A 25,734-nucleotide genomic window follows, 5' to 3' on the forward strand; every position below is an offset into this window, starting at 1 on the left:
TGGTTTCTGCCATGAGAGACAAAGACTGAGACAGCCCTGCCCGAAACTGGACTGAATGCAGTATGTAGAGTTGAATGGCTGAGTACTTGTCTCAATCCACATTCCTTGTTGTGAGTGTCTGAGCGGGAGAAGAGTGGCCTGAATGCCCTGCGTGCCTGATTGGCTGACCGACTGCATGAATGCCCTTCTGTACGATTGGCTGCTGAGTGTGTGCCAGCAGTGTGGATGAGAGACCAAATAGTATATCTGGGGACCTCTCACCACTGGAAATTGTTCAGAAGCTGAAGTCCACTACGACGAGTAACTGGAGTAACTGACGCTTGACCTTGAGGCCCTGCTGGAGGAGAAGGATTGCCGTGGCTCTCCTTCACGATCTAAAGGCTGCTGTGTCTCCAAGGACTGACCCAGAGAGGACCTGGTAAGGCGCCCTCTTCCCGAGCTACGAGGGACCATCGTGCACAGCTGACCTTTGCCAACGCTCCCTGGTAGACAGACCTACGACAGGCTGCCGACCCGATACGGGGACTGCTGAGGAATCCCAAAGCGAAGCACCCGGACTGTTGTCCGCCACTGTCGACGACCGCCGTCGCCGACCGGAGCCGCCGTGCTCCCGTTTGCCTAAGAACTTCAACTTGATCAACGGACGCTCTCGTCTGCATCGCCGTGCCGTCTCCTGTGGGAGAAGGCCTGACCGTCGACGCGCCGAGGAGTATCCACCGGTGGGTTTCCCGCTACCCAAAGACCGCAGAGACGCCGACGACTCGACGCCCTTGCTGGGCCACAGTTCTTCTTCATCTCTTTGCGGTCCAGAACTATCGTCACCGAGGTGCCCCGCACGCCTCTTCCTTGCAGGACGCCAACGCTCTGTCGTCGACGAGCACCGCTCGGATCAAAGCCTGCTGCCTCATCGACGTCGTTCTACCCGGTTCACGGTCGGACGTTCGGCGCCCCGTGTCTCCCGCTTGAAAGGGGCGACATTCAAGAAGGGCCGCCGATTCCCCGACACCGAACCCCGAGTCCGCGACGCCTCTCGACGATCCGTGGCTCCTGCCTTAAAGGGAGTCACTCCAGAAGGATCGGTCGACGCCTCGCCGACGAACTCTACTCCACCAGGTACATTGGGGGGGTAAAACATTGTGGGAGAGAACGAGACTCTTGAACAATATATGGACTGGGCTTGTTTTATATATCGTTATTTTACAGGTTGCCCAGGTGGGGGGATCTCCACTCAGAGCTGTGTCCAGTAGCGAGGACCGGTCGTCTGCCTATTGTCTCATCTGTCTGCTTTCTCCCTTCTCTCTATTGCTGGTTTCATTGCTATTGATCCGTGTGGCATTTTCACAGCCTTGTTGAATGCACTCTAATCGAATATTAGTGGTACCACTTTAGAATTGTAGATATTTACCATTGTTGATTTTCCGGAGCACAAAGTGCGTTATTGTGATAAGTGTACATAACCTTTGAATATTAATTATATAAAGACTGTGTTTTCAGTAATACAGTGTGTGGACATTCCTTTGTGGAGGCTTGGGGATACACTGTACTTAAGAACCAGCCCGCATCACCTCCTGAGAAGCTAGGCCTTGATTGCTCGACCAGCGTTACCATATCAGAGAATCTCGGCTGGGGTCCTCTGTGCCTTTCCTCTGCCATATAGAGAGCGGAAGTACAGACCCCCCACCTCGTCCTGACAATACGTACTAATCATCATAAAAGTCCCCTCATCAACTAATGACAATGAATTGCCAGAGAAGTTTAGTTCAGAAGAAGGGGATTGAAAAAAAAGAGACAGCCATTGAATAAATGGTACCTGCTTTTCTGATCAAAAAGCTGAGTTTCCCACTATGTGTTCCCTCTGGCAGCAGGCACTCTGAGGTCACAATGTAGCAATACATTATTATAGTTGAAAAGCTTATCCACACCCGGGGAGTGACACTCCCTTCGGCCGGACCTACCTAGGCCCTGGCCTGCGGGCTGTTACCAACCATGTCCGCCCACCGACGCGGGAGTGAAAGCCGTAGTGTTCACCTACTAGTCACAACACTTGGAATGAGGTGACACTGGAGTGCTCCAGCAATCATCTCATTTTAAGGGAGGTGAGATCTGCTTTTATAACAGTGATGATGAGCACCAGCGCACCCTACACACCACCCGTCCACTCAAGGACAGCTGAGCAGAGATATGGGCAGAAGCAAAGGGCTGTGGAAGGAAACCACACCTGCCCCACCAGCATTGCGCACTAGAAACTGGAACACATTTCCAAATAGCAATTCCCCATGCTACGTATTATATTCCAGGACATGGCGCCACCTATTCAACTTTGGACTCCTCCTCCCTGTAAAAAGAAGTGATGCTGTTCTTACTGCACACCAAATTGTAAGGCATGCCCAAAATGGCTCCCCAGGTATTCAATAATTGCTGGGATGCCAACAGACCAACATTTTTCAAGGCGGAATTGTTTGCAACTGACTGTTGAAGCATGCGCACTGACCTCCCCATAAGAGCCCACATGGAACTGCACCTCAGCCTGGGGAATGTGTGTAGTGTGCTGTTTAGAGGGATGTGCTTGGCTGCCTGTGATGCTATAGACAGTGAACTACAAATCACCAGCTAGGATCATGGGAGTAGTGGTCCCACAGTGGGAAATCCAGTGTTGTGACCTTTACTGGGCATCAGCTCCTAGTTTGGAGTGTGTGCAGCTGTGGCATTGCAAAGGAGTGCCGCAGGCCTGCTGTAAGCACTCCTAGAACTGTGCGGCAAATGCTATTGTGGCATCACCACCCGAGAACTATTCCAAACACCTTGGAAGGTGTTGTGATTTCACAAACGCCTCTATAAGCCCAGTTTTCATAGGAAATTCACACGCTGAAGATTTCACCTAAACTAAGAAGTCAGAAACCCAGGGTGATAGCACTAAAAGCAGAGTTGTAATCCAACTCAGAGACATATTGCAGAGCGTTGCCTTGCCACTCTATTTCCTGGCAAAGCCCAGTGAGCCACACACACACATTGAGTTGTGGATGGACTTCTTTCAAGCATAATTAAGGGCCACGGGAGGAGAAAAATACTCAGAAAACAGAAGGAAGCCGAACTATTGAACTACTATATAGGGTGCATGGATGTGTTTCCAGAGCTGGCTGGGCTTTATTGCCATAGTGAAAGAAAGCTGCAATAGGTCGAGTGCATCATCGCAGAAATATGTAGTGGCACTCGCAAAACGTATGGAACAATCCGGAAATAAAACCACTGTCGTCCTTGAGTGATGCCAGTTCATGTTTGTCCTGTTAGCAACGTAAGGGTGAGCGTGTGAACAACTACCTGGAAACTCTCGGTGGCCTCATTGCCACCTGCCACTTCACAGGTGTAAGGGGCAAATATCTCTGCAACCAGCTTGAGAAGAGCCCCTCTGGCCCAGCCATGCAAAAGATGTTCTGCATGGCGAACAATCCCCACCCTCCAACCGTCCATAAAGATAGTGAGGTTAGTGGGAATGTGTTTGAGGTGCCTGAAGATTGCTAAGGGCAGACATACTGGGGATACCAATACCACTAAAGTTAGGAACATTTGATCCATGGCAGCACACAGTGATACCCAACCAAGAGCAAGAGCTAGGCATGGAAAGAATGCACTAAAAAAAACCAAAGTATGGCAGGTGTGGATGACAGAATCATGGTACGAAGGAATGTCCTGCATCCAAAACAGAGAGCCTTAAGTGTGCACTCAATGATCACCACACAAGGATGTGCCAAAGGGGGACTGTGACAGATTCGGAGCAATTCAGGAACGTTCATAAGATTCTGATTCCCTATCGATGGTCGCGGGTCCTAAAAGGAGGTTACCGTGGGACTGCTTGACACTGGACAAAACACCTGCCAAGGTGCTCCTGCACACGGGATCCCCATTTCCCCCATGGTGGACATAGAGACCTACACTGATGCCAGGGGAAAGAAGATGTCGGATTTAAGGAAAGCCTCAATCTATCCAACGGGGGATGGGGTGATCCCCCATCTCGGTTATTGGTTTCAAATGGCTCAACATCGGGTTCAAAGACCGCACCACTGCGTGTAAGTTATACATCACACAGAAAGAATCTACTTTCATGGGCTGAGTAGGTGGCACTAAAAGTCATAACTCCATCGTGCTGAAAAATGCCTCAGCCTGACCATCTGCGATGGAGGCGGTATGGGCATAGGTAACGGCCAGGATGAATTCCCAGAGATAGTCTACAATGAAATAGGTTTATTGGGATAGTTCAAACACTCATTAGAGCTCCAAAGAGGAGCTTGGCCGAAGCTCCACTAAGCCAGAATGGTAGCAGTCAGGCTAAGATGTAAAATGTGAAATGAACTGCAACAGTTACATGGTTGGATATTACAGCAAAACAAAAGAGGTGATGGTTGGAAGGTTTAGAATGAATACTAACCTCTGGCATTGCTCTGGGAAACCCTCCAGACCATAATTATTTGCCTGCCAAGCCACTTCAAAAGGGGAAAGGCCATATGCAACTCAGGCTTGGTCCTGCACCAAAAGGGGTAGTCCAGAGCAAACTGCTCCATCAGATCCCTTCTGCACGAGACCACAACCATCCCCAGACATGTTACGGCCTTGTCTTGCTTCAATAGTGAAGAGTACCTTGGCTGTCTGGGCCCAGCAGGCACGGGACCCACGTCTGGGCATACCTGTCCCACTTGGGGTGACTTAAGAAAAACAAAACAGGTGATGGCTGGAAGGTTTGGAATTAATCCTAACCTCTGTCATTGTTCTGGATATTATAGAGCCCTTTGAGCCATCGGAGTAGCTTTCCCCTACGGTTGTTTTCAGGAAACACAAAAATATGATCTGGCTATGTGGCAACCTTACAGCATATGAATGGACTATCACTCTTTACCTAACATCGGGAGAGATGCTTGCCATCCTGGAGCCAGAAACAGTGTTTTCCAGAATTGATTTGTAATCGGCACATTACAAAATTGTATAGGAAATGCAGACCACTCACCTTTTTCGCGGCACCCCTTGGGGGTGTGCTTCTACCGCTGCATGCCATTCGAACTCAGTTTAGCTGCTGCTGTATTTCAGCGACTCATAATAGAATTATTTATTTATTTGTTTTTACACTTGTATAGAGGTGCACAAAACCCAAAGGCATCTAGGTGCCGGTTACGGGAAAGTCACATACAGAAGAATGATAGAGGATGGAAGGCCATAATATAGGAAAATGGTCAGGCGGGACATCATATTGAAATATTGATAATATTTGGTGGAATGAAAGGAATTGATTTCTTCCAGAACAACATATTAGTCACTGGCACCAATAAAAGTGAACATGACGTGGGGCTGGTCTGGGTGCTAAGTGTCATCAAGGTGAAAGGGCTCACCATGAAATTTCAGAAGCATTGGATTGGGGGTAGAGGAGGCATCCTATCTGGGGCACACCAACTATCAAACCAAAGAAAGTCTTGGTAGATATAATGGGGCTAATTCATGGAAGTGTTTTATAATGGCAAAACCCTATTGGAAAATGCTATGTGAATCAGGCCCAATGTTAGGAGTTACCCCACCAGGAAACAAGCACCAGCTTAAATAGTTCTTTGAGTTGGTGGAATATCATTCCAAATTTTTATAGAACTTTGCAGGGAACACCAGTCGCAGAGAACTTTTAAAAAACATCAAGGACACTTGATGATATGATATGATAGATTATTTATAACGCGCTTAATACGCAGAGGTTTCTTGGTTGGGGTAATGCTCAAAGGATATGCTCAAAAGTGACATTGCCAGCGCATCCACATTGGGCATGCTAGACACGCGGCGGGTACATATGTAACATGTGGTGCCAATGACAGAGGGCTGAGAGGTGTTCACACAGAGGTGCAATGTGGGAAGGAAATAACCATTCACTTTGCGACCATTGCACTTAAGGGAGTGGAACGGAACAGCGCAACAGTTGACCTTAAAGCACAGGGGTTTTACTGCAGCGTTTCAAAACACTTCTCGGAGGCTTGCCAGCAAAAATACAGACCAATAATAAACCCTGGTCCACATGTTCAACATGAAAGGCGTGTCCATAGACTCTCCCTACATCTGAAATTGGGTTGTGGAGGTCCTTAACTTCAATATTATAGTTGTTTGTACAAGGCTGCAAAACATGGACACATGGCGAAAAGGCAAGAGTATATGATAGCTTTCATAAAGCCACCCATTCCACGGGAAGAGTGGGACCGGGAGAGTCAAGGGGATGAGGACGCCACTCTCATGTGCAAAGGAATGGGGAAGGGTTGGAGGGTGGTTAAAGCTGAGTTGCCGGATGCAGGCAAGCAGTGACAGATGGACCATGGAGAATAATGAGACGGAAAAAACCAGATGCCATCGTGGCACTGAGAGAAAGGGTCATGAGTGTTGCCCACGAAGGATAGTTGGGGGGAGACTAAATGAAGAGGCCCAAAAGAGAAAAGAACTGGAGGCCTGGCATTTATGCAAATAGCGAGGAAGTGGTCAGGGTTGTATAGCCTATGAACTGAATGACAAGACCAAACAAATTAGACACCGGCCGCTACACGACATGGCACTGCCCACAAAAGTGTGTGCAGTGTTAATGGACATTACAGGTCCACTGGTGCTGATTGTTACGCTCACCTGGTTCCCACAGGGGCCCGGACTGCTGCGGTCTCCACCAACGTGATGCGTAGTGAAGAGATGACAGTCTGGACTGGCCCGCCTAATCTTGTCTGCTGGACTCGTAGAAGTATTCTCTTGCAAGTGGAGAAAGGGATTTAGCCACCCGTGGACTTTAGTGATGGCCCCCCCCAACTGTTCTCGTTCTCCCCACTAATCACCTCCGATATCCCCTCCTGGTAACCTCACCTTATGTTTTTAAATGATGAGCTCTCCATCCTGCATGGCATGCAGGGGTGCGTAGATACCAGTTACTTCACTGGTTTGAAGGTACTGGAGGAGTTCCGGAGGAATATTGACTCCAGTGTCTATAAAGTTCAAAGAGTTCAATATGTCCGATGTTCACTCTTGTTCCATTCCCTCGTTAGGTTGCAGCTGGGTCCAAAAGAATATTGCCTGGAGGCAGCTGATGGCCTTCAGGTAAGAGTCTGTATTACCAAACACTGTCCGTTAAAAGTTGCATGAGTTTAACTTGCTGTTTTCTCTCCCTTTATAGGTGCGGCATAGAAAGATGCAGCGAATTAAAGGATAATACCTCCGGTGGTAAAGCAGGTAAGCCTATGGTGGCAAAGAGATTGTCTTTGTCGGTTTTCTCGGCTCAACTTGTTATTCCTTTTGTTTTCCCCCCAGGTGCTGGGTTTCGACGAAGAAAATGATGGAGGCAGCGCCGAGTTGAAAGATGCGGTGGACTGGTGAGTATAACGCGGCGCTGCTGCTGGTGAAGCGACGCGTGCTGAAATAATGTCCTTTCCAGGCTCGGAGATGTGCTGGGTCCGGAATCAGGTAAGGAATCAAATAATGTCTGTGATCTAACCTCTTCTCCTTTCTTTTCCTTTTGTCTAGGAGCTCCGGATTCGAGGCGAGCGTGGCAGAAGACTGGATGCTGACTTGCAGACACGGTGAGCGTTACGCTGCTGGATGCAGAATAACACGAAGCATGAGTTGCTGTTCGGGCGTGGTTTAAATAGCCTGCAAAGTAGTCCCAGGTAAGAAGTTCCCCAGAACCACACCCGAGTAAAAAATAGTCCCTGTAATAAAATAGTCCCACCCAGGCCTCATGTAGGCTTGGACTCATTTGCAGCATGGACTGCATAAGGTAAGTAAAGTCTATGAGCCTGGCGCCTATGGCGCCAGGACTGATTTCTATGATGAGCCTGGCGCTTAAGGCCAGGACTGAATCCAAACAGCCCCCAGCCGGGGCTGTTGGGGTTTTAATGAGTATGTGGATGCCTGCTCCCGGGGCTGATGGACTCGATCCGGATGCCCGGGGGTAGGCATCATGACACTGATCCTCACAGACTACACCTCCAAGTGAGTGGAGTGGGAGGGAATTTCTCTCACTGTATATGACAGCCCTAACTATGACTACAAACGTCTTAGCGGGGTCTCTGCATCTCTTGAAATGGTTCTGTGTAGGCCTTCCAGAGTTTCTCTGGGTCACAGAAAAGTACACCTGGCTGTAATCATGTGCTAAATAGGATAATCAGATTCAACTTCATCCAAGTAGCCCCGTGGGGGGTTTCACCAGTCCACTAAGGTTCAATAGTGGTCAACATTTTCAATTCTCCAACTTCATTGACCTATATAGCAAAGAAAAAGTCTGAAGGCTTGAAATATACTCACATTATATTTTCCAAAATATGTGTCACACTTGGGTGGGGTTGTTTTTTTTTTTTATTTTAACAAAAGTCTGGAATCTTTTTTGCCTACTAATAGTCATTATTGTGTCTTTAAAATGGATTTGCTTTTATTTGCTTTTATCATCTCAGCCAGGGCAAGTTAATGTGTTGTCCCATTATTCTGGGTATTTCTACATTTAAATGTGGGTTTGGAAATCAAGCACATCTTCTCAATCGTCTACAGCTAGGGAAAAGCCTTTGGCAAAGGCTGCTCATGTCGCAGGGTTCAAATGTATTGTCCTAATAATATAACTTCCTGTATTGCAGGAGGCATGAGGTTTTCTGCCTCAGATAACCTGGACTCCAATGACTTAATTGATGCCTTCACTGGAATTTCATCTGGAAGTGGAAACCTTTCTCAACATTCTGTCCAGGTCTGTACTCCAAATACATTATTCTTCTCTGTATGGCAGAAGTTAGATATGGTGTCCGATAGGCTGCCAGGACAACAAACAAACATAACTGCCCAACCAGGAAAGGCAACAGTATCATTTTTGATAGGAAGTGTTTTATAAGGAAGTATGTGTTGTAATATGAACCATTTATACATGCATAGGAATGACAGCAAAACTAAACAATGTTATAGGATGTATATATGCATCAATGGTTTACTAACATTTTACCTCTGGTTTATGACTATGGTGTGTGATGGTCTTCTGCATTTGACATTATTATGTAGTTTTAGTATCACCCCTCCTTATTGTAAAAATAGTACATCATCCCTATTGACATTAATGGGGGCCTGTTTGCTGATCTCAACGCATATGTAGCCCACAGACTGCAATAATCCATTACCCTGGGACAGGGTGTAGGTTTTTTGGTTGACACGTGGGGGCAAGAGCCTACTGCCATGAGTCTAACTGGGTCTTTTCAGTGAATAATTGTATGCCTACCTCTGCTCGTTGGATGCAGCTTGTGAGCCATACAATGCTGAAGGCTGTGATGGATGACCATCTACATGGGAGAATCTTCCAGATTATTCCAAATTGTAGGAGCTCTAGTGATGGCTGCTGCCATGAAAGTCAGAACTGCTAAGCAATCTCACTTTCAGACAGCACTCTGTGTTTGCCAAAATGGTGTTGAAGGGTTTCTACCCTGAGGGGCTTGTCGAGCATTGTGTGCATTATTGAACTTATTAACATACATATACAAGTATCCCCCTATATACCTGCTGCAATGGGGCTTCACTTTCAAAAAGTGCCAAGCCAGTTTGATAACTAAAATCTGTAAATAAATGTGTGGTTGTCAAATCAGCTATGAATGCGGGATAAGTCTACAATTTGAATGAACCATTTATGCTTACCTCATTAAGATGCTGTCCAAAGGCTTTCTAGCTGGCATGAACAGAACCCAATTCAGCCTCATTTTCACATTGTTTTTTTTACAAAAAAAATGTGAATACCTGTGAAAGGGAACAAGCACTTTTAAATGCATATAATTGTGTAAGCCCAGAAGTCTAGTGGCAGATTAATATCCAAATATAGGCCATGCCTGGTTTTGACATCGTAACTCTTGGGATTACACAATTATAAAGCCATAATCAATTAATGCCATATTATTGTTAGCTTTGTCAACAGTGTCTCATTCAAATCAGGGACTGGTGTCTATTGATCTGTCTGGGCTGGGCGTATTCACAACAACCATGGTGGGACCAGCCAAGGAAGCTATGTTTTACCTTCTCCAGGGAACAGATACACACTTCAGAGACATCACTGAAACTTCCACAGCCACCTGCCATCAGAGTGCTGATTACTGGAGTTCTTTTGAAGTAGGCAGATAGTGCAAGGGTCAGAGTAGTGAGTTCTAGTCCAGAGAGGGGTCTTGCCATCTTGCTAGTACTCCCAAACGTCCTGCTCCAGTCCTGACTTCCTTCCAGACAAGGCACTCTGGGTATGGAATTGCAGGTCAAGTGCACCAATCCCCTTTAGCATTTTGCCTGCATATTTGCCTGTATAAGGGCATTCCCATAATTGATTAGTCTTTGCACTGCTGAGGAAGAAGTATTCACCGCGCCAGGAAGTCTATTCGTGATACAGTTTTCTCCAAAGTCCTCTTCCATAGAAGTGAGATGGAGACGTCGAAGAAAGAAGCTTCTTCCCTCAACCATTGACGAGGCACATCTGGGGTGACTGCTGTTTGAACCAAGACCTGCCTTTCTGCCTGCTGGAAGAGGCGGCCCAGCAAGGGCTCTCTCGCAACCTTCCTGGAGGAAAATGGCAGAATAAGGACTCACCCTATCTTGTGGGTCCCTGGTCTGGGGCTCACAGAAACTCAGGATTTGGAAGGAACAGGTCAGGGCAGTGTTTCCCACCTCAAACCTCTTATAGGTTATGGAGACCCAGGCATCATCTGTCTGTCCCAAGCGTCTTCGTGCCGGTGCCTTTGCTGCTTTGAACTGTACTGTGTGTTGGACCAAATGTAACCACACATTAAACCCAGTGCCAAATCAGTGCCTCGGAAACCTCCCAGAATACTCGATTGATCCAGCCAAGCTCCTAAAGAACAAGACTGAAAGGTATTTGAAGTGGCCCAATCCACCTGCTGTGCCTTAAGACCACACGGATTACTTTAACAAAGATAATTGCCCTATCTTCAAACCCAGAGTGCCCTTTATAGTAAGGCCTGCATTCTCTGTTTTAGTTCACAGGGGCGGATTATTAGTATTTTTTACTGGTTGCATGGATTGTGAGTTTCATTAAAGCTTTGTATTGGTATAGCACCTTGATGGTGCATTTCGGTTGTTTTGTATTTTTGGTGCCATAGTGCGGTTGCTGTCCTGGGTGCTTTTGTGATACCTCCCAACCTGTCTGGAGAGTACAGCCTGCCTTTGCCCACGCTACATTAAAAAGCACCCATTCCGGTTCTGTCAGTTTGACCTTTATGACTGGGATCCCTATTGTTTGAGTAGTAGGGCGTGACGTTGAATAGGCACTTTAGTCGATACTCATAGCTGTGCTCCTGCAGGTACAAAGGCTGAATATTTTACGAAAACAGCAATTGCCCTTATTAGCTGATAAAACACAGTTCTATGTCTTCACAGCAACATAAAGATACCTTTTCACTTAAACAACTCTGAAAAAATGGCACTCCTAAAAAAAGAATTCTTTTTAAAGCTATTTTCACTGAACCTATTGGTTCTCATCGGTCATTTCCTGCCATCTAGTGGATTTTTAGAATGTCACAAGACAGAGAAAATGGTGAATGTTATGTTTTCCAAATCAATCCTTTACCACGCAATATGCTATTCCTACATATTATTACAAATACATATTTACGGCGGCCACACTCTAAAATCACCCGACTGCCTCCATCCCTCCGTCAATCAACCACTGGCCTTAATAATAAAGACATTTCCCTGATCAGCCTTCCACACATTTTTTACCAAACGAAAATCAATAAAATCAATATAATTTGTTCTCTGCTTTTCAATTCCTGTTCTTTATACACTGATAATATGAGAGGATACCGTACGACACATATGGGAACGATAGCCAAGTCTGAGTGAATTGTTTTCCTCTGCAGCAGTCAACATCTATCAAAACCTCTTCAGAGGACCAGTCAGTGCTGTGGCTTTGCTTCTCACGAATTGTGAATGTCCCCTTGGAAGTACCTTTGCATCATTTAATAGGGAAAAGCCTATATGGGTCGATACTACACATGTTCTCCCTCTAAGGGCTGTAAGAGTGACACACAAAGATAAAGCAATGGCCTCCAAAAGGCATAGCCTATGAGGTGTTAGTGACAGGTACATCTAATCATTCGTGGAGTGGATGCTTGGGATGGACTCAGATGGCGTCGATATCTAGGCCAATCATTCCCTAAAGGGAAGAGAGAGGGCTGCTCTGGCCATCTCATCTTCAATGCTCTCCTTGACGCATCTTCAGAACGAAGCAAAATGTCTCCTTTCTCGGGACTAATCATCTGATTCACAGAGCCTTTTTCCAGTGAGACTGTGCCATTATAAAACCTTAATCAGGCCCTAAATCTCTTAGGAAATATGCTTCCATTTGGAAGCATGATAAAGTGCATCAACAATCACGCAAAGAGGCGGAGAGGTGGTTATTACTAATATTGTTGGTAGTAGTGGCAGCATCGTCATCATCAGTATTTATGAGGTGTACACAGCTTCATTCTGGAGCCCTCCCATGTCTGCCTGCTTCAATAAGAGGGGCTTTAACTCTCCAGCTCACCGTTTGACTTCAGACCTGTTGAAGTTAGAATCTGCCGCTGCAGGACGAACACAGATCTATGTGGTGCTTAACTCGGTGAAATATCTCAGTGAGTAATCACAAGCACTCAGAGCCAGACAGTTGAAGCTTGGACGTAAATTTCACTGTAAAACCACCAAAGAACGTCTACATCTTGCAGGGTTCCCTGCTAAATTTAGAACTAGCAGGATGCATTCCAGTGGCCACATAGAGCATGAATGGCAGAATGGCCAATGAAGCCCCTAGGTTTTCTTTTCTTTTAAAGGTTTTTACCTCTGAAAAGAAGTAATAAACAATCTGTATGTCTGAACCTATCAGGTGTGGGTGTGTAGCATCCTTCATGTGTGGAATGTACTCGTAGAACATAAAATGAAAATGTGGGCATTCTTGTTAGCTCCAGAGCTCCAGGCCAGTTGGAAGGAGCCTTTGATAGGACCGGTGGGGTGTACATATGATCTCCAGCTATACAAATAAAGATGTTTCCAATCCTTACCAGTGTGGAGGATCATTTCAGGGTCATTCTGAAACCCTTGTTTTTTGGGGAATCAGCATATGGGCCACCCTTTCCCCTCTCCATTGCACGGCTATGGCATTTAACCCAGAGGAATATAGAGCAAACGAGGGATAATGCCCACTTATAGTGGACAAAAACTCCGGGCCAACCAAATCCCCAGCTGGTATCCAGCTTCAGAATCATATTTTGGAGACAAAAGGCCCTCATTATGAGGTTGCCGGTAGGCCGCAACCTCAGCTTACCTTTTCCGCTGCCCGATATCCCAGTAATACTGTGATATTACGGGCAGCGGCAGAACAGTAAGTTCCTATTGCAGTGGACTCCACAGGAATGGGAACACTGAAGCACCAGCACCATTGGTAACGGGGCGGATGCTTCAGTGAAATATCCGCCGGCAGGGGCAGGATCAGGCTTGCCAGTAGTTTACAGCCCGTAGTGGCAGACTCGGAGTGAGCCGTTCCGGAACAGGTGCCAGTAACGCTGTTTCCAGACTGGTTCACTCCTAATGAGGGTCAAAGTGTCATGATGTCTGGCGGCCGTCATCAAAGTAAAGAGCAAGCCAGCAGAACAGAAGAGCTGTGATGCATTTTCCACCTGTACCCACAGTCGTAATACATTTCCGTAAGACCATGAGATGGGAACAATGTACACAGATACAATACCGGCTTGTGAAGTACATAATAGAAACACCTGTAAAGGAAGCAAGGTTAGAACTAATGACAAAATCTTAGAGTATTTTTGTCATTGTAGCTTGAACTTTGCTTTGGCCAACGTTTTAGACACATGCCCACATAATGTAGTGTTAAGCAAATATATGTATGAATATAACAAGGGGCCATTGACATATTGTCATAAAAGCAGTCCAAAGCAAAAAAGACGGACAGCATTCCTTTTAATTAAAAATATCACATGCAGTTTAGCATTACAATTTTGGCGGACACTATCAAACAAACATCTAGTCAAAGCTTACAGAACTGCCCACGAACATTGAGCCATAGTGAGGGCATTAATAGGTAAGCAGTGACTGGTGGGCAGAGGTCCTAAAGTGAAGCAAAAAGCATTTACATATTCAAAGTCAAGACCAATGTGCTCCTGAAACTTCCCCCAAGCGGTAGTTCTTTGTTTTTTTTTTTTAAATGAGATGCCAATTCGTTAGCTTGGAGGAGTCAATTCACTGAAGCAAATAAGTTGGTGTTAACAGTTCACAGCTTTCATTTCATAGCACTGAATTCCTCTTTGCTACAGTATTTCCTGACCTTTGGTTCCAAACTTTCATTGGAGCCTTGCCCCTCTTCACAAAATGCACTGTCAGCTGGTACATTGTGCCATGCTGGACATTGGCGTGTGCGGGCCGGGACTCTCGGGCAAGGTCCCACCATCTGCTCCCTGATGCACAGTCTGGAAGTGGTGTGAGTCTGGTTACATCCCAACAACTGGGTCATTATGCAAGGGCTTGCCACATGTGCATAGAATCATTCCAGTTTTCGTTAGGCTATAGTGCCGGCATAGTGCTTATCAGAATGAGAAAGTTGAACTAGCACAGATCAAAACGCATTGTCTCTTTAAGTAGAGGCTTATCTCGTTGAGAAGAGTAATGTCCAAATGTCATGGAGCCTCTGTGCTGTGCGTCCTATTTGCCAAGGTTGAGCTGCCATCATTGACCAACTCTCGTTGCTTCACTGAGCTCTTCTGATGTGCATGAGAGAAAGCAGAACAGAAACAAAGATGGCGGACCACCCTTTTATAGTCTCTGTCTCTGGCATGTGGAGCTCACTTACTAAAAGAAGTGTAAGATCTAAAATCCTTACCCAATTATAGAGTGACGTATCATGCTACCACATTGATGATAGATCACAGCTGCAGCCTCGTGTACCAGGCCTAACCCAGAGGGAAAGATCATCCACCTATAAAGCCTGGCACAGGGGAGAGGGTAGTGTGCACATATGCAGAAGGAGGCATTGTGAGTTTGGTGATGGTTCGAGAATCTTGATAGAGGAGGAAAAGCAAAGAGTTTGAAGGTGACAGGAGGCATACAAATGGTGGTGGAAGGTGTACAAGGTAGGAAGGAGGTGGTGTCAGGAGGATAAAAGTCGGTGGCGGAAGAACGAAGCTGAGGGGACATTGATGTCAGGAGGAATATAGGAGATAGTGGTGAAGTGAAGAGCAGAGGAGGAGGTGGTGACTAGAGGAGCAGATAAAGCGAGTAAAAGAGGAGGAGGTGTAGCTACCAAGATACCCAGACCACCAGAGGAGGTGGTGGAAGAAGGGGCTGAGGACAAGGAGAAGTCTGTGAAAGACAACAAGAGGCAGTACAGGAATAGAGAAGGGAACATGCAACCCATGCCTAAGGGGTATTTGAGAGAGGTGGGAGGAGAAAGAAGCATGCAGCAGTGTTAAGGAGCATCCACAGCAGGAGTTAGCAGTTAAAGGAGGAACAGAACAGACCAAAGAAGGGTCCAGTAGAAACAAGCCTCTTTCGGGGATCAAGGAGGTAAGTGAGTCTGAGCTGGTGATCTATAAAACCAGGATCCCTGGTCAGGGAAGTGGTTAGGAGCCTAAAAGAACCCATGCTATAGCCATCCAATCAAGCTTCTCGTTTCGTGAAGATTGAACACCCATTCTTTTATTTTATTTTTATTTTATTGGTTTATAAAAACCTTATACAAAACACTCTCACACAAAAGAGAAAGAAGGTACAAACTCATAAAACATTATCACAATAAAAACAAGACCAAGACATACAATACCACCTCACAATAAATGATCCACAGGCTACAATTGCTGCTGACTACATATACATATATCAATTTCTCTAAAAAGTATCGACCCCTTTGTGTCCCTGGTACATCAGAAATGGGAACTGGGAACTGCAGTCTTCAAGGGCCTGAGCTGCATGAAGAGAACTGGAGTACAAGCGGTCTGTAAGCTAACGGACAAGTGGAAAGAAGACTTTGATTTCACAAGAGACATAGGGCCTTATTATAAGGGTGGCGGTGACGGTATGAACGGTGCCAGTAAGGTACCGGCACTGTTCATACCGTCCCGCCGAATTACGAGTTCTGCTCATGGGTTTCTGACAGCCCGCCAGGTTTTACGGCTAACTCGTAATGCTGCCGGCATGGTTATCAACGGTGCCGGCGCATCCATGTTCCCCACCCCCATTCTGCTCTATATGGCAGAATGTGGATCGGAAGCCCGGCAATACCGCCACCCGCGAATGGGCAATTACCGGGTCATTCATCTCGTAATGGGCCGGTTATTGCCCAATCATGGGAGGCGGTGTCGTTAGCGAGCATGGAGGTAGCCGTGCCTGCCATACAGGAACTGCTACCGCCATGCTCCTAATGAGGCCCATAGTGAGCCTGAGGAAAGACCCCAAGGGACTTTTGAGGGACATTTAATTTTGACCGGAGAACTTTGCCTACCCCACAAGATTGCCATTCGCATCTACGGCTTGAGTCACAAGTATATAGCATTTTGTGAAAAGGGTCACAAATAAAGTGTTCATTGGAATCCCTTCTTGATTTGTGCTCTTTGTGGCAATCAGTCCACCGTCCCATGACTCATATATGCTGAGTCACTGTGCATGGTGATACGGAACTTCCCAGAATGTGCAAATTTATAGAATATCTGGGCAAAGCCACTGTACATATTGCAATGAGGAACTAATGGGTCTGCCTGTTTCTGTCTCTATGGCGCTTTGAAGTAATGGGGTTCTCAGGCTCACACACCATGCTGGAGTAAGGAGGTAAGATAGATGGACAGAAATACTGGGACATCCACCCCAGCCAGCACTGCAACTCTAACTGTCACTGTAAGAACCCACAGAACCCAGTCACACCAACACTCCAGGCTTCATATGACATCTCACCATTCTGCACCCACACACAGATGCCCAATACAACACTTCTCTCTCCCTAATAATCAGCAAAAGGAGAAAATCCACAACACTACTTATCAATTCTCGCACAATCCATGTGTGGCCAGTACAGACACCAATTAAGACCACCAACAAAACTTCCTGACCCGTGCATGCCAAGCAACAGAAAAAACAGTGGAAATATACCAGAATGCCCCACCACAATACCAACACACCGTAAAGGTCACACAACCTTGATGACCCCATGAAAACTATTCCATGCTGTGACCGCCTTAGCAAGCACCTGTTCCAGCAAGGAAAGACTGTAACATGCCTTGATGGCAACAACAAAACCTTTTAACTAGAATGGCGAAACAAACCTGAACACGCCCGAGCTCCAGAGAAAACTGGAAAAACTGGAACCGGTATGCCAAAATGTGAAAACACCAACACCGAACAAAAGATTACAAAAGCAAAATGAAACCCAAACTCCAGGTCCAATTACCAACTGGAAGCAAGTCCCAAACACACCAACCTATAGGAAATCCAACACCAATCGGAACCACCAACTCACAACTCACCAACCCACACCTCACCAACTCCACTCCCTCCTTCCTTCAACATTCCACCATCCACACACCCACACAAAATCCAACAAAAATCCAGCACACAAAGCAAACAAACCACACAATGCGACTCCCAGCAAGCAGGCAAACATTGTTGCAAACTCTCTGCTAAGTATAACACAACCCAAACAAATCCATGACCTGAGCCTGGCCTATGGCAAAGAAGATAGGGGCGAAATTGCTTGACACAAAACACAAAACTACCAACTCCAGCAGCACCTCACTGCAAAAACACTCAGGACCCACCTGGCCATCCTGAACCCTAGCAGCCTCTCACTGCACAAACACTCAGGACCCAGCCATCCTGAATCCCAGCAGCCCCTCACTGCAAAACCACAAAAACACTCAGAACACACCCGGCCATTCTGAACCCAGCAGCACCTCACTGCAAACATTAAACTCTCAGAACCCGTCCCAGGGCCATTCTGAGAAATGCACAAAATCCACCAGAGGAAAGTCCCCTACGAACAATACACAAAACATAAAAACATGCAACTACACGTAGTATGCTTTGCCCAAAACACAAAACCAAAACTCAAACCTCGAGTTCAAGGGCATGAGTTACAGCACTTGTGTCCCAGCGCTTGAGTTCCAACATTGCGGAACCCATGTAGCCCGGCACCCACATGTCCTTGTGGTAGTCCCAAAAACAGTCCTGTGCATCACCACAGCCACATGTCCACGTAGCCCCCTAAAAAGGAAAAGCAAGTCACAATACCAGAATCAAAGGTGAAAACCAAAAGTAAAAATAGCCCAAAGTATCATTCCCGTAGGAGAAAATGCCCCAAAATGTCTTTGTGCACCCCGGCACCAACAAATCTAGAGTGAACATATACAGTTTCCTGCGTATTCCCCCACACCAAAAAATATATCCTAAACAGAAAAGGGTACAAACATAAACACAACAACATTTTTAAGATGACAGGCCATAGATTCTAACAATAGCCCAAAATCCAACCAACCGACTCTAATATTCCTGAGGCCACAACACTGAGAGACAACAATTTTAAAAGAAAACTGGTCTCATTCCGCACAACTATTCCTCATCCTTAACCCTGAGATCTTTGAGTTGCATGTAAAATTTCCACAAGTCAGGGTCGAATTCCTTAAGATTCCCCACCAAACTCTTACAAGGTGGACAGACATGCCCCCCCCCCCCGTGCAGTACCTTTGCTGCACACACAGCACACTCCTGACATGTATCTACCTAGCCTATACACGGCAAGTCTTTGCTGTGCTCGGACAGCCAACCTCGGCACATTGCCTCTTGCACCTCACCACCAATGACGACATACCTTCTTTAGAGAACCGGGGCATAGGACAAACCTCTGTGTCTGTAATGGTCTCCCTCCTCCTCCTCATCAGCAGAACACCCGCGACTCCTTTGTATGTACCCAAGACTCATCCATAGTGTCTGCGGAGCACCATTTCGGATGTTCCAGGAACCCTTGGCACGCTGCACCACATTCTGCGCCCAGCTCGTGACAACTGTAGCAGGTCACCTGACTAGAATGTTGGCTGCATGAGGCGGTTAACACAGAAGCCAAAGTCATCAGTATGGCTCCACTTGCGGACCCAGCAACATCTACAGGGTCCCGCAAGCCCTCCACGCTCGCTCCCAGTTCTGCAGCGGCACAAAGACGACCACGCCTGGCAACTTACTTAAAGACACTGCAGCGGCCCCCGGACACTCTGCTACCACAGCTAAAGGCTCTGCTAATAACGCAACTACTCTGGTGCAGGTGCTCCAAAACACTGAGCACCGCTGTTGTGGAGACTCAAACCACAGCTGGCGCCACCCAGCCATGGATGGCCAAAATGACTATTAACAGCTGTTCCTGAGCCGCCCGGTGCCGTACCTCTGCTACAGCCGGCTCCTGAACCGTCTGGTGCACCTTTTTGGCTCCCAGCTGTTTCTGCGTCTCCTGGTGCCTTTTTGTGTGGCCTGCCAGCTGACACCAGTCAGCCAGCCTGGACGCACTCCTCCTGGTACGCAACACCTTCCAGGGCCCGGGACACCAGCAGCACCTCCACCTGTACTGCCTGCCCCGGACAGTAACCACAAAGGTCGCCCTCCCTGGGCCTCGACCCACGTTGCTGCTGGTGCTGCACCACTTCGCCTAGACTGCCAGCCCTGAAAGTCCCTCAAGGCTGCCCTGCCTGGGCCTCAACCCGAGCAGCTGCTGCTCCGGCACCACCTGGCCAGCAGGATCACCGGAGCAACTCCTTCTGGCCCACAGGGAACTGGCACCTTCCTGGATGGATGGCATCCCCGGCTGATCCCTCCCTGCAGCCAAGACATCCTTGTTGCCATTGAAGTTATGGGGTTCTCAGGCTCACACACAACGCTGGGGCCAGGAGGTAAGTTGTTGGATAAGTGTATTACATGACTGTGAGCACAGGTAAGATAGATGGACAGAAATACTGGGACATTTACCCCAGACAGCACAGCAACTCCAACTGTCACTGTAAGAACCCATAGAACCAAGTCACAACAACACTCCAGGCTCCATATGACATCACACCATTCTGCACCCACACACAGATGCCCATTATAACACGCTTCTTCTCTGCTGAAGCGGCCTTTACAAGGGTCAAGTCCTGAGAAGAAAATGCAGGAGGACTCATTAACATACCAATTGAATGTGACGCCATCTTATCAAGGAGCCCTCTGAAAGAAGTTGGGGGACTCCGTCCACCCGCGTGTATCCTCGACTTGAGCCCTGCTTTTACATTTCAGGATCCTGGCACCTCAGTCATTTGCGGCTCTCCTCCCCCGTTTATTTTTTTTTTTAGAAAAGTGTGAGTGAAAGGGGCGTTGAATTTTCTTTTTTCTGGAAGCCGTGTTGATGTGTTTTTTTTGTTTTGGAGGCTAGTGTTTCATGTTTGCTATTTAAGAGCTCTGCGTCTGGGTCTCGAGCCTTTGCATCTAGCTTATGGGCCATAAGAGTCGCTATTGTTCAGAGCCACATGCTTTACTTTCAAGGATGAGTTTTATGCGCCTCCAAAGCCCCCTTGCATTCTTCATTCAGAATGATAAAGGAAGAGTTTCTTTCTCAATGCAGGAAGGGTAACTTCTATCCCTAAACCGGGGCCTCATAATAGGGCGCTTTCTATTGTAGCTGTAGCTCTTAACAGATTTACAACGTTATGTTTGAAGTAATGCATGTTCTTCTGAAACCACCTGTGGTCCTTCCTGGGCCCAGGACCCATTATAATTATACAGCGACTTAGCTGGTAAAATAATTGCCCATGCAGTCAAATGAAATTAAGGCGTGTGGTGAAAGGGATGGCACTACATGCAGGATAATAGTGGCACGTAGCACTATACTCGTGTGCTATACAAAAATTCGACAGGTCCAATAGGATTCTGGTGTAGCCAATCAATGCCAAGGATGAAAATCTGTCAAATTTAGCTAGCGAATCAATCAGGCCCACGAGGGCCTTTGCATCCAGGACTGTATTTCTGCAAGGTGTACCCAAATTGATCACAAAACGGCTTGAAGTAAGGGAAGCAATACGGAACAAATGTTTTCATTGGCTCCGCTCAGTGAGGGGCTGTCATTTTTTACACCGGAGTAGATTGTACACTGTTTCAGGACTTCAAACTTGGGAGACGATAAATTCGACTCTATTGAGCTAAGGCTTCATGACACTAATGTGACTGGGGGCATTTTGAACACTATTAATTCACTTCACCCCCTTATAAGCAGTGCAATCCCAGTGAGCCCATACTCCTGGGGTACAAAGCCACCTGGGAGTTTATTGACTGGAGCAAATGCAGCCCCACTGGGATCAAGGTCTGCTGGGCCTTTTCCACCCACGTCCCATCGCGGTGGACAGGGCTTGATTGAGTCCAAGAATTCACCCCATTGCGTAAAGAAGATATTCGACGTCTACGAGCATCTTGCTCCATGTCATCTTACTGTGCCCATGCCTGTAAGGGGTCGGCAACGTATTATTTGAGATGTATGCTTTGTTGTGAAATCGTTTATGGCGTTCAGCCGAAATACAGTTATGATATTGATTCTAAATGTATGCACATTTTTCCTCATGAATATTAATGAGGGATTTACTGAAACCCTGTCAGGATTCCAGCCCTCAAGACGCAGTACGTTGCTTCACTTGCAGGTGAACATGTTGTGGAAAAGGGCGCTGCAGGTTACAGCCAAAACAAAATGTACGTTTTGGGTGCATTTAAAATGATATAGAATTACTGTGTTTTGTCCATGCAGTTATTAACTCATGCAGTGTTTTCTTTTGCATTCCCAGGCTGTGTTAAAAATACTGCATGTAGACCCAGCATGTAGTGAAGGGCACTGATGAGTATCTGTAAAAATATAGGGGCAGAAAAATACTGAATATTTTTCCTGATACTGCCATATTCGTAACAATACCTCACGCCTCCATAGAAAAGATGAGTGTAATATATCAGTGGTATATTCCTAAAATTGTGTGGATTTATGGAGTACACTTTTTTATGCAAATTCGGCGATGGAGCAGTGCACTACGTTGGTGATGTTGTTTTCTTGTGTTTAATAGTAGGGGTGAGTAGAATCGAACTCAGATTTTCGTAATTGTTTCAGGCAAATCTGATAGACTGAAAGGAGGAATGTTTTGGACAGTACAAGGGACTGAAAGACACAGAGCGAACCCCGGGACACACAGGAAGGGGTGCCAAGTAATAAGGCAGACATCTTGGGAATTCCTTCTCAGGAGAGGTGCTGGATTTACTGATAGTTTATTTTTATAGCGCACAAGCCACAGGCAGACCAAGGTACAGCACCACAGGAGGGTGGAAGGGATCCGCCCCTCACAGACTTTGGAAACACAGTCAGCCCCGTTAATTACAAGATGGGGGATGCCGCTAAAATAAGTGCAAACAGGCATGTGATAGGGTGTGAATGAAGATAAGCCTTCAGTGATTCGACCCACTGCTAAACTGGCAATTTGCTGTGTTACTCCCGAAAATGCAGCACAACTTGATCACAATAAAATGGCTATTTTCATGGGGAACAACATGACCAGAAAAAACGATTAAGCTTAACATGGCAAAATCGCTTAAAGTTGCAGGTAGATTGTGGAGCGTCACTATGATTACCTTGAAATTAAGAGGTGTTCTCATTTCCTTGTCTAACAGGTGGAAAGCATTGCATTAGCAACCCCAGCCACCCAATGCCTGGACAAAACCGTGGCCATTGACAGCACTGTGGGAAAAGAAACGTTCTGTGTCGTCACGTGGCAAACCCAGCATCCGTTCATCCAAGTCGTTGATCCTTTTGGAGGTACATACTCCAATGGAGATTTCATATCGGAAACAGAAACTAAAACTGCACGTCTTCAAATCCCAGGCACAGCTCACGTGAGTAAAAGCAGGAGCCTATTCGTGAAGTGCTCGATGCGTGTTTCACTGCCATCGTTCTAGAAAAGCCATTGATGGACTGAGCTTCTTAAGTCTCTGTTTCCATTTTAGCTACAACCTGGAGTACCTGCAGTGTAGAGAGCAACGTTGTCCAACTCCCGGACTCCAGGGCCGGATTCCTGACAGCTATTCAGGATACCCCTCATTAATATCCATAAAAAAGATGTGCTTACATTTAAAATCATTGTATGCAAATTAATGCCATGAATATTAATGAGGGGTACCCTGAAAATCTGACATGTTTCTCACCCTTTAGGCCTGGAGTTGGACAACCCTAAAAGAACCACAGCTGGGGCACTTGACAAAATATTGCTCTGATTACTCCCTCCTCCCCCTCCAAGCACTTTGTGAATTGATAGTTCTTATTTGTGTTATAACTGTGCTCATAGTACACTGCTTTTATTAGTACAAAATGTCACCTGCCTCTCTAAATGAGGATCATGTCACTCAGTGGAGGGATACAATATGTAAGTCTATTCATTATATTAATCATCTATATTCTTGATTGTCAATTAAATGTTTTTGATATAGCTCACCATAATGTCACAATGTTTATAAGATTCTGGCAGGGCGCTATCACAATCAAGAGGATGGCTCATCAAAACTCAAGTCAACTAGCTGTGAGGTGGTCAGCTTATGGCATTGGTCTGCAACGTTTAGCTCGCCAGATATTCTGAAATAGAAATCCCATCAGCCCTGGGCAGAATAGTGAACGGTGATGGGTCATGGAAGTTTATGTTTATGTTTATGTTTATTAGGTTTATATAGCGCTTTAACCCAAAGGGCTTTACAATATAACAGGTACAATAGAGGGAAAGGGATATAAACAATCATGATACAAACCAGTGTAACAATACGTAGAGCAGTTTCCTTGGAGGAGGCAAGGGAAGGGCGAGGAGGGAGGGAGTGGGGGTAGTCAGGGAGGGGGATCAAATTCAGTTGTCTGATTTAAATTCCCACGAGTGTGAGAAAGAAGGGGGGAAGGGAGGTATGAAGGGGATAGGGGGACAGGGGAGAAGGGAGGAGAGAGGAAGGAAGGAAGTCAAGGGGGGAGTGGAGAAGGAGGGCTTTCAAGGCAGAGCAGAAGGAGGAGTAGGTGGGGATGGAGCGAGGTAAGTAGTTCCAGTGTAGGGGGGCCAAGAGCTGAAAGGAACGGAAGCGCGAAGAGGCACATGGTGAAGGGGGTACAGCGAGTAGGAAGAGATAAGTGGAGCGGAGAGAGCGGGAAGGAGTGTAGAATGAAAGGAGAGAGGAGAGGTGGGGGGCAAGGTCATGGAGAGATTTGAAAGCCAGACAGAGGAATTGAAACTTAAGTTGGGCGAGGAAGGGAAGCAGGCCAAGGAGGGAGAGCGAGGAGGAAATAGAGTCGCGAGGACCGAGGAGACAGAGAGTACGGATAGAGGAGTGGTAGATGGATTTGAGGGGGTCAGATGAGAGACAGGGAGACCAAAGAGGAGAGAAGAGCAATAGAAGAGACGGGAGAAGATGAGGTCGTAGATTAAGAGTTTATAAGCGTGGAATGTGAGGGAGGATCAGATTTTACGCATGTTGTAAAGGTGGTGACGGCAGGCACGAGAGGTGAGAGAAATGTAGTGGGAGAAGGAAAGAGAGGAGTCAAAGTAGAGACTGAGATTGCAAGCATGGGTAGAGATGGGAAGAGTAGAAGGGGGAAAGTTGATTGAATGAGGAGTAGGGGAAAGTGCATTAGAAGGAAAGAAAAGGACTTCCGTCTTGTAAGGGAGAGAAAGTGAGATGACATCCAGTTTTTAATGGCCGTAAGGCCGGAAGATAAGGAGTGGTGGAGATCAGGAGTGAAAGAGGAGAAGGAGAGGAAGAGTTGGGTGTCATCAGCGTAGAAGTGGTGGGAAAAGCCGAAAGAGGAGATAACAGTGGCGAGAAGGGAGGTATAAAAGGGAGAAAAGGAAAGGGCCAAGTACAGAGCCTCAGGGAACACCATAGTCCAAGGGGATGTTGGAGGAGGTGCGGCCGCCCCAGGAGACAGCATAGGAACGGTTGGAGAGGTAAGAGGAGAGCCAGGAGAGGACACTGCCTTTCAAACCAAAGGAAGATAGAGTACTAAGGAGTATTATAAGTAGTAGTCCAAAACATCTGGAGAGCCACAGAATGCAGACCTCTTGCAGAGGGCATCTGGGCTCGAGCCATCACACGAGTACTCCCCAAAAGACATATGCCAATTTGCATTTCAACATTTTTACTAGTGTCCACTTTAAACAAAATCAAAATCTTTGTTGTGCCAATCTGAGATTCAAATCATACTTAATCTCAACTACATTAGAACACAATGTTGCCTGTCTAAATCGAGGTTCCACAATAACCCATTATTGTATATACCTGAATAATCATTCAACACAGGTAATAATTTATATACAACAATGTGGAAGCAAATACAAGTTCCATAAGAGCCAATGCCGGCCATGGAGGTCATTTAAGCATCTTGAGGGTTAATATTGTTTTTGGTAAAGAAACCAAATAGAAGAGGTTTTTCATGTAGTTTACCAATGCACTGTTTCCCAATTTTGAAACACTAAAAAAAAGCCAAACCTACAGTAGTCCATACTTGCGTAAAGGTCTCTATCCTTGATATGGAACATATTCCCTACATAATTCTTTTATATATTATTAATCTTTGGTGGGGTATTTTCCCAAAACATGGCATCATGTTGCATCGGATAATCCTTCCTGCAAGCTGTGGACACGCCCCTTCATGTCAGAGTGGGCGGGGTTCTCATGAAA

General features: G+C 46.4%; 1 protein-coding gene across 1 annotated transcript in view; it reads left to right on the forward strand.

The window, feature by feature from the left end:
- Window positions 1-25,734, forward strand: part of LOC138541074 (calcium-activated chloride channel regulator 1-like) — a 275,621-nt gene that overhangs the window by 162,997 nt on the left and 86,890 nt on the right. The window contains exons 9-10 of the mRNA XM_069641727.1: window positions 8,619-8,725; window positions 22,699-22,920. Of these exons, the coding sequence (XP_069497828.1) occupies window positions 8,619-8,725; window positions 22,699-22,920 (329 nt within the window). The remainder of the gene's footprint in view (window positions 1-8,618; window positions 8,726-22,698; window positions 22,921-25,734) is intronic.

Source organism: Ambystoma mexicanum, chromosome 1q (genome assembly GCF_040938575.1).
Source record: "Ambystoma mexicanum isolate Mex_15411 chromosome 1q, UKY_AmexF1_1, whole genome shotgun sequence".
In the NCBI taxonomy this organism is placed as follows: domain Eukaryota; kingdom Metazoa; phylum Chordata; class Amphibia; order Caudata; family Ambystomatidae; genus Ambystoma; species Ambystoma mexicanum.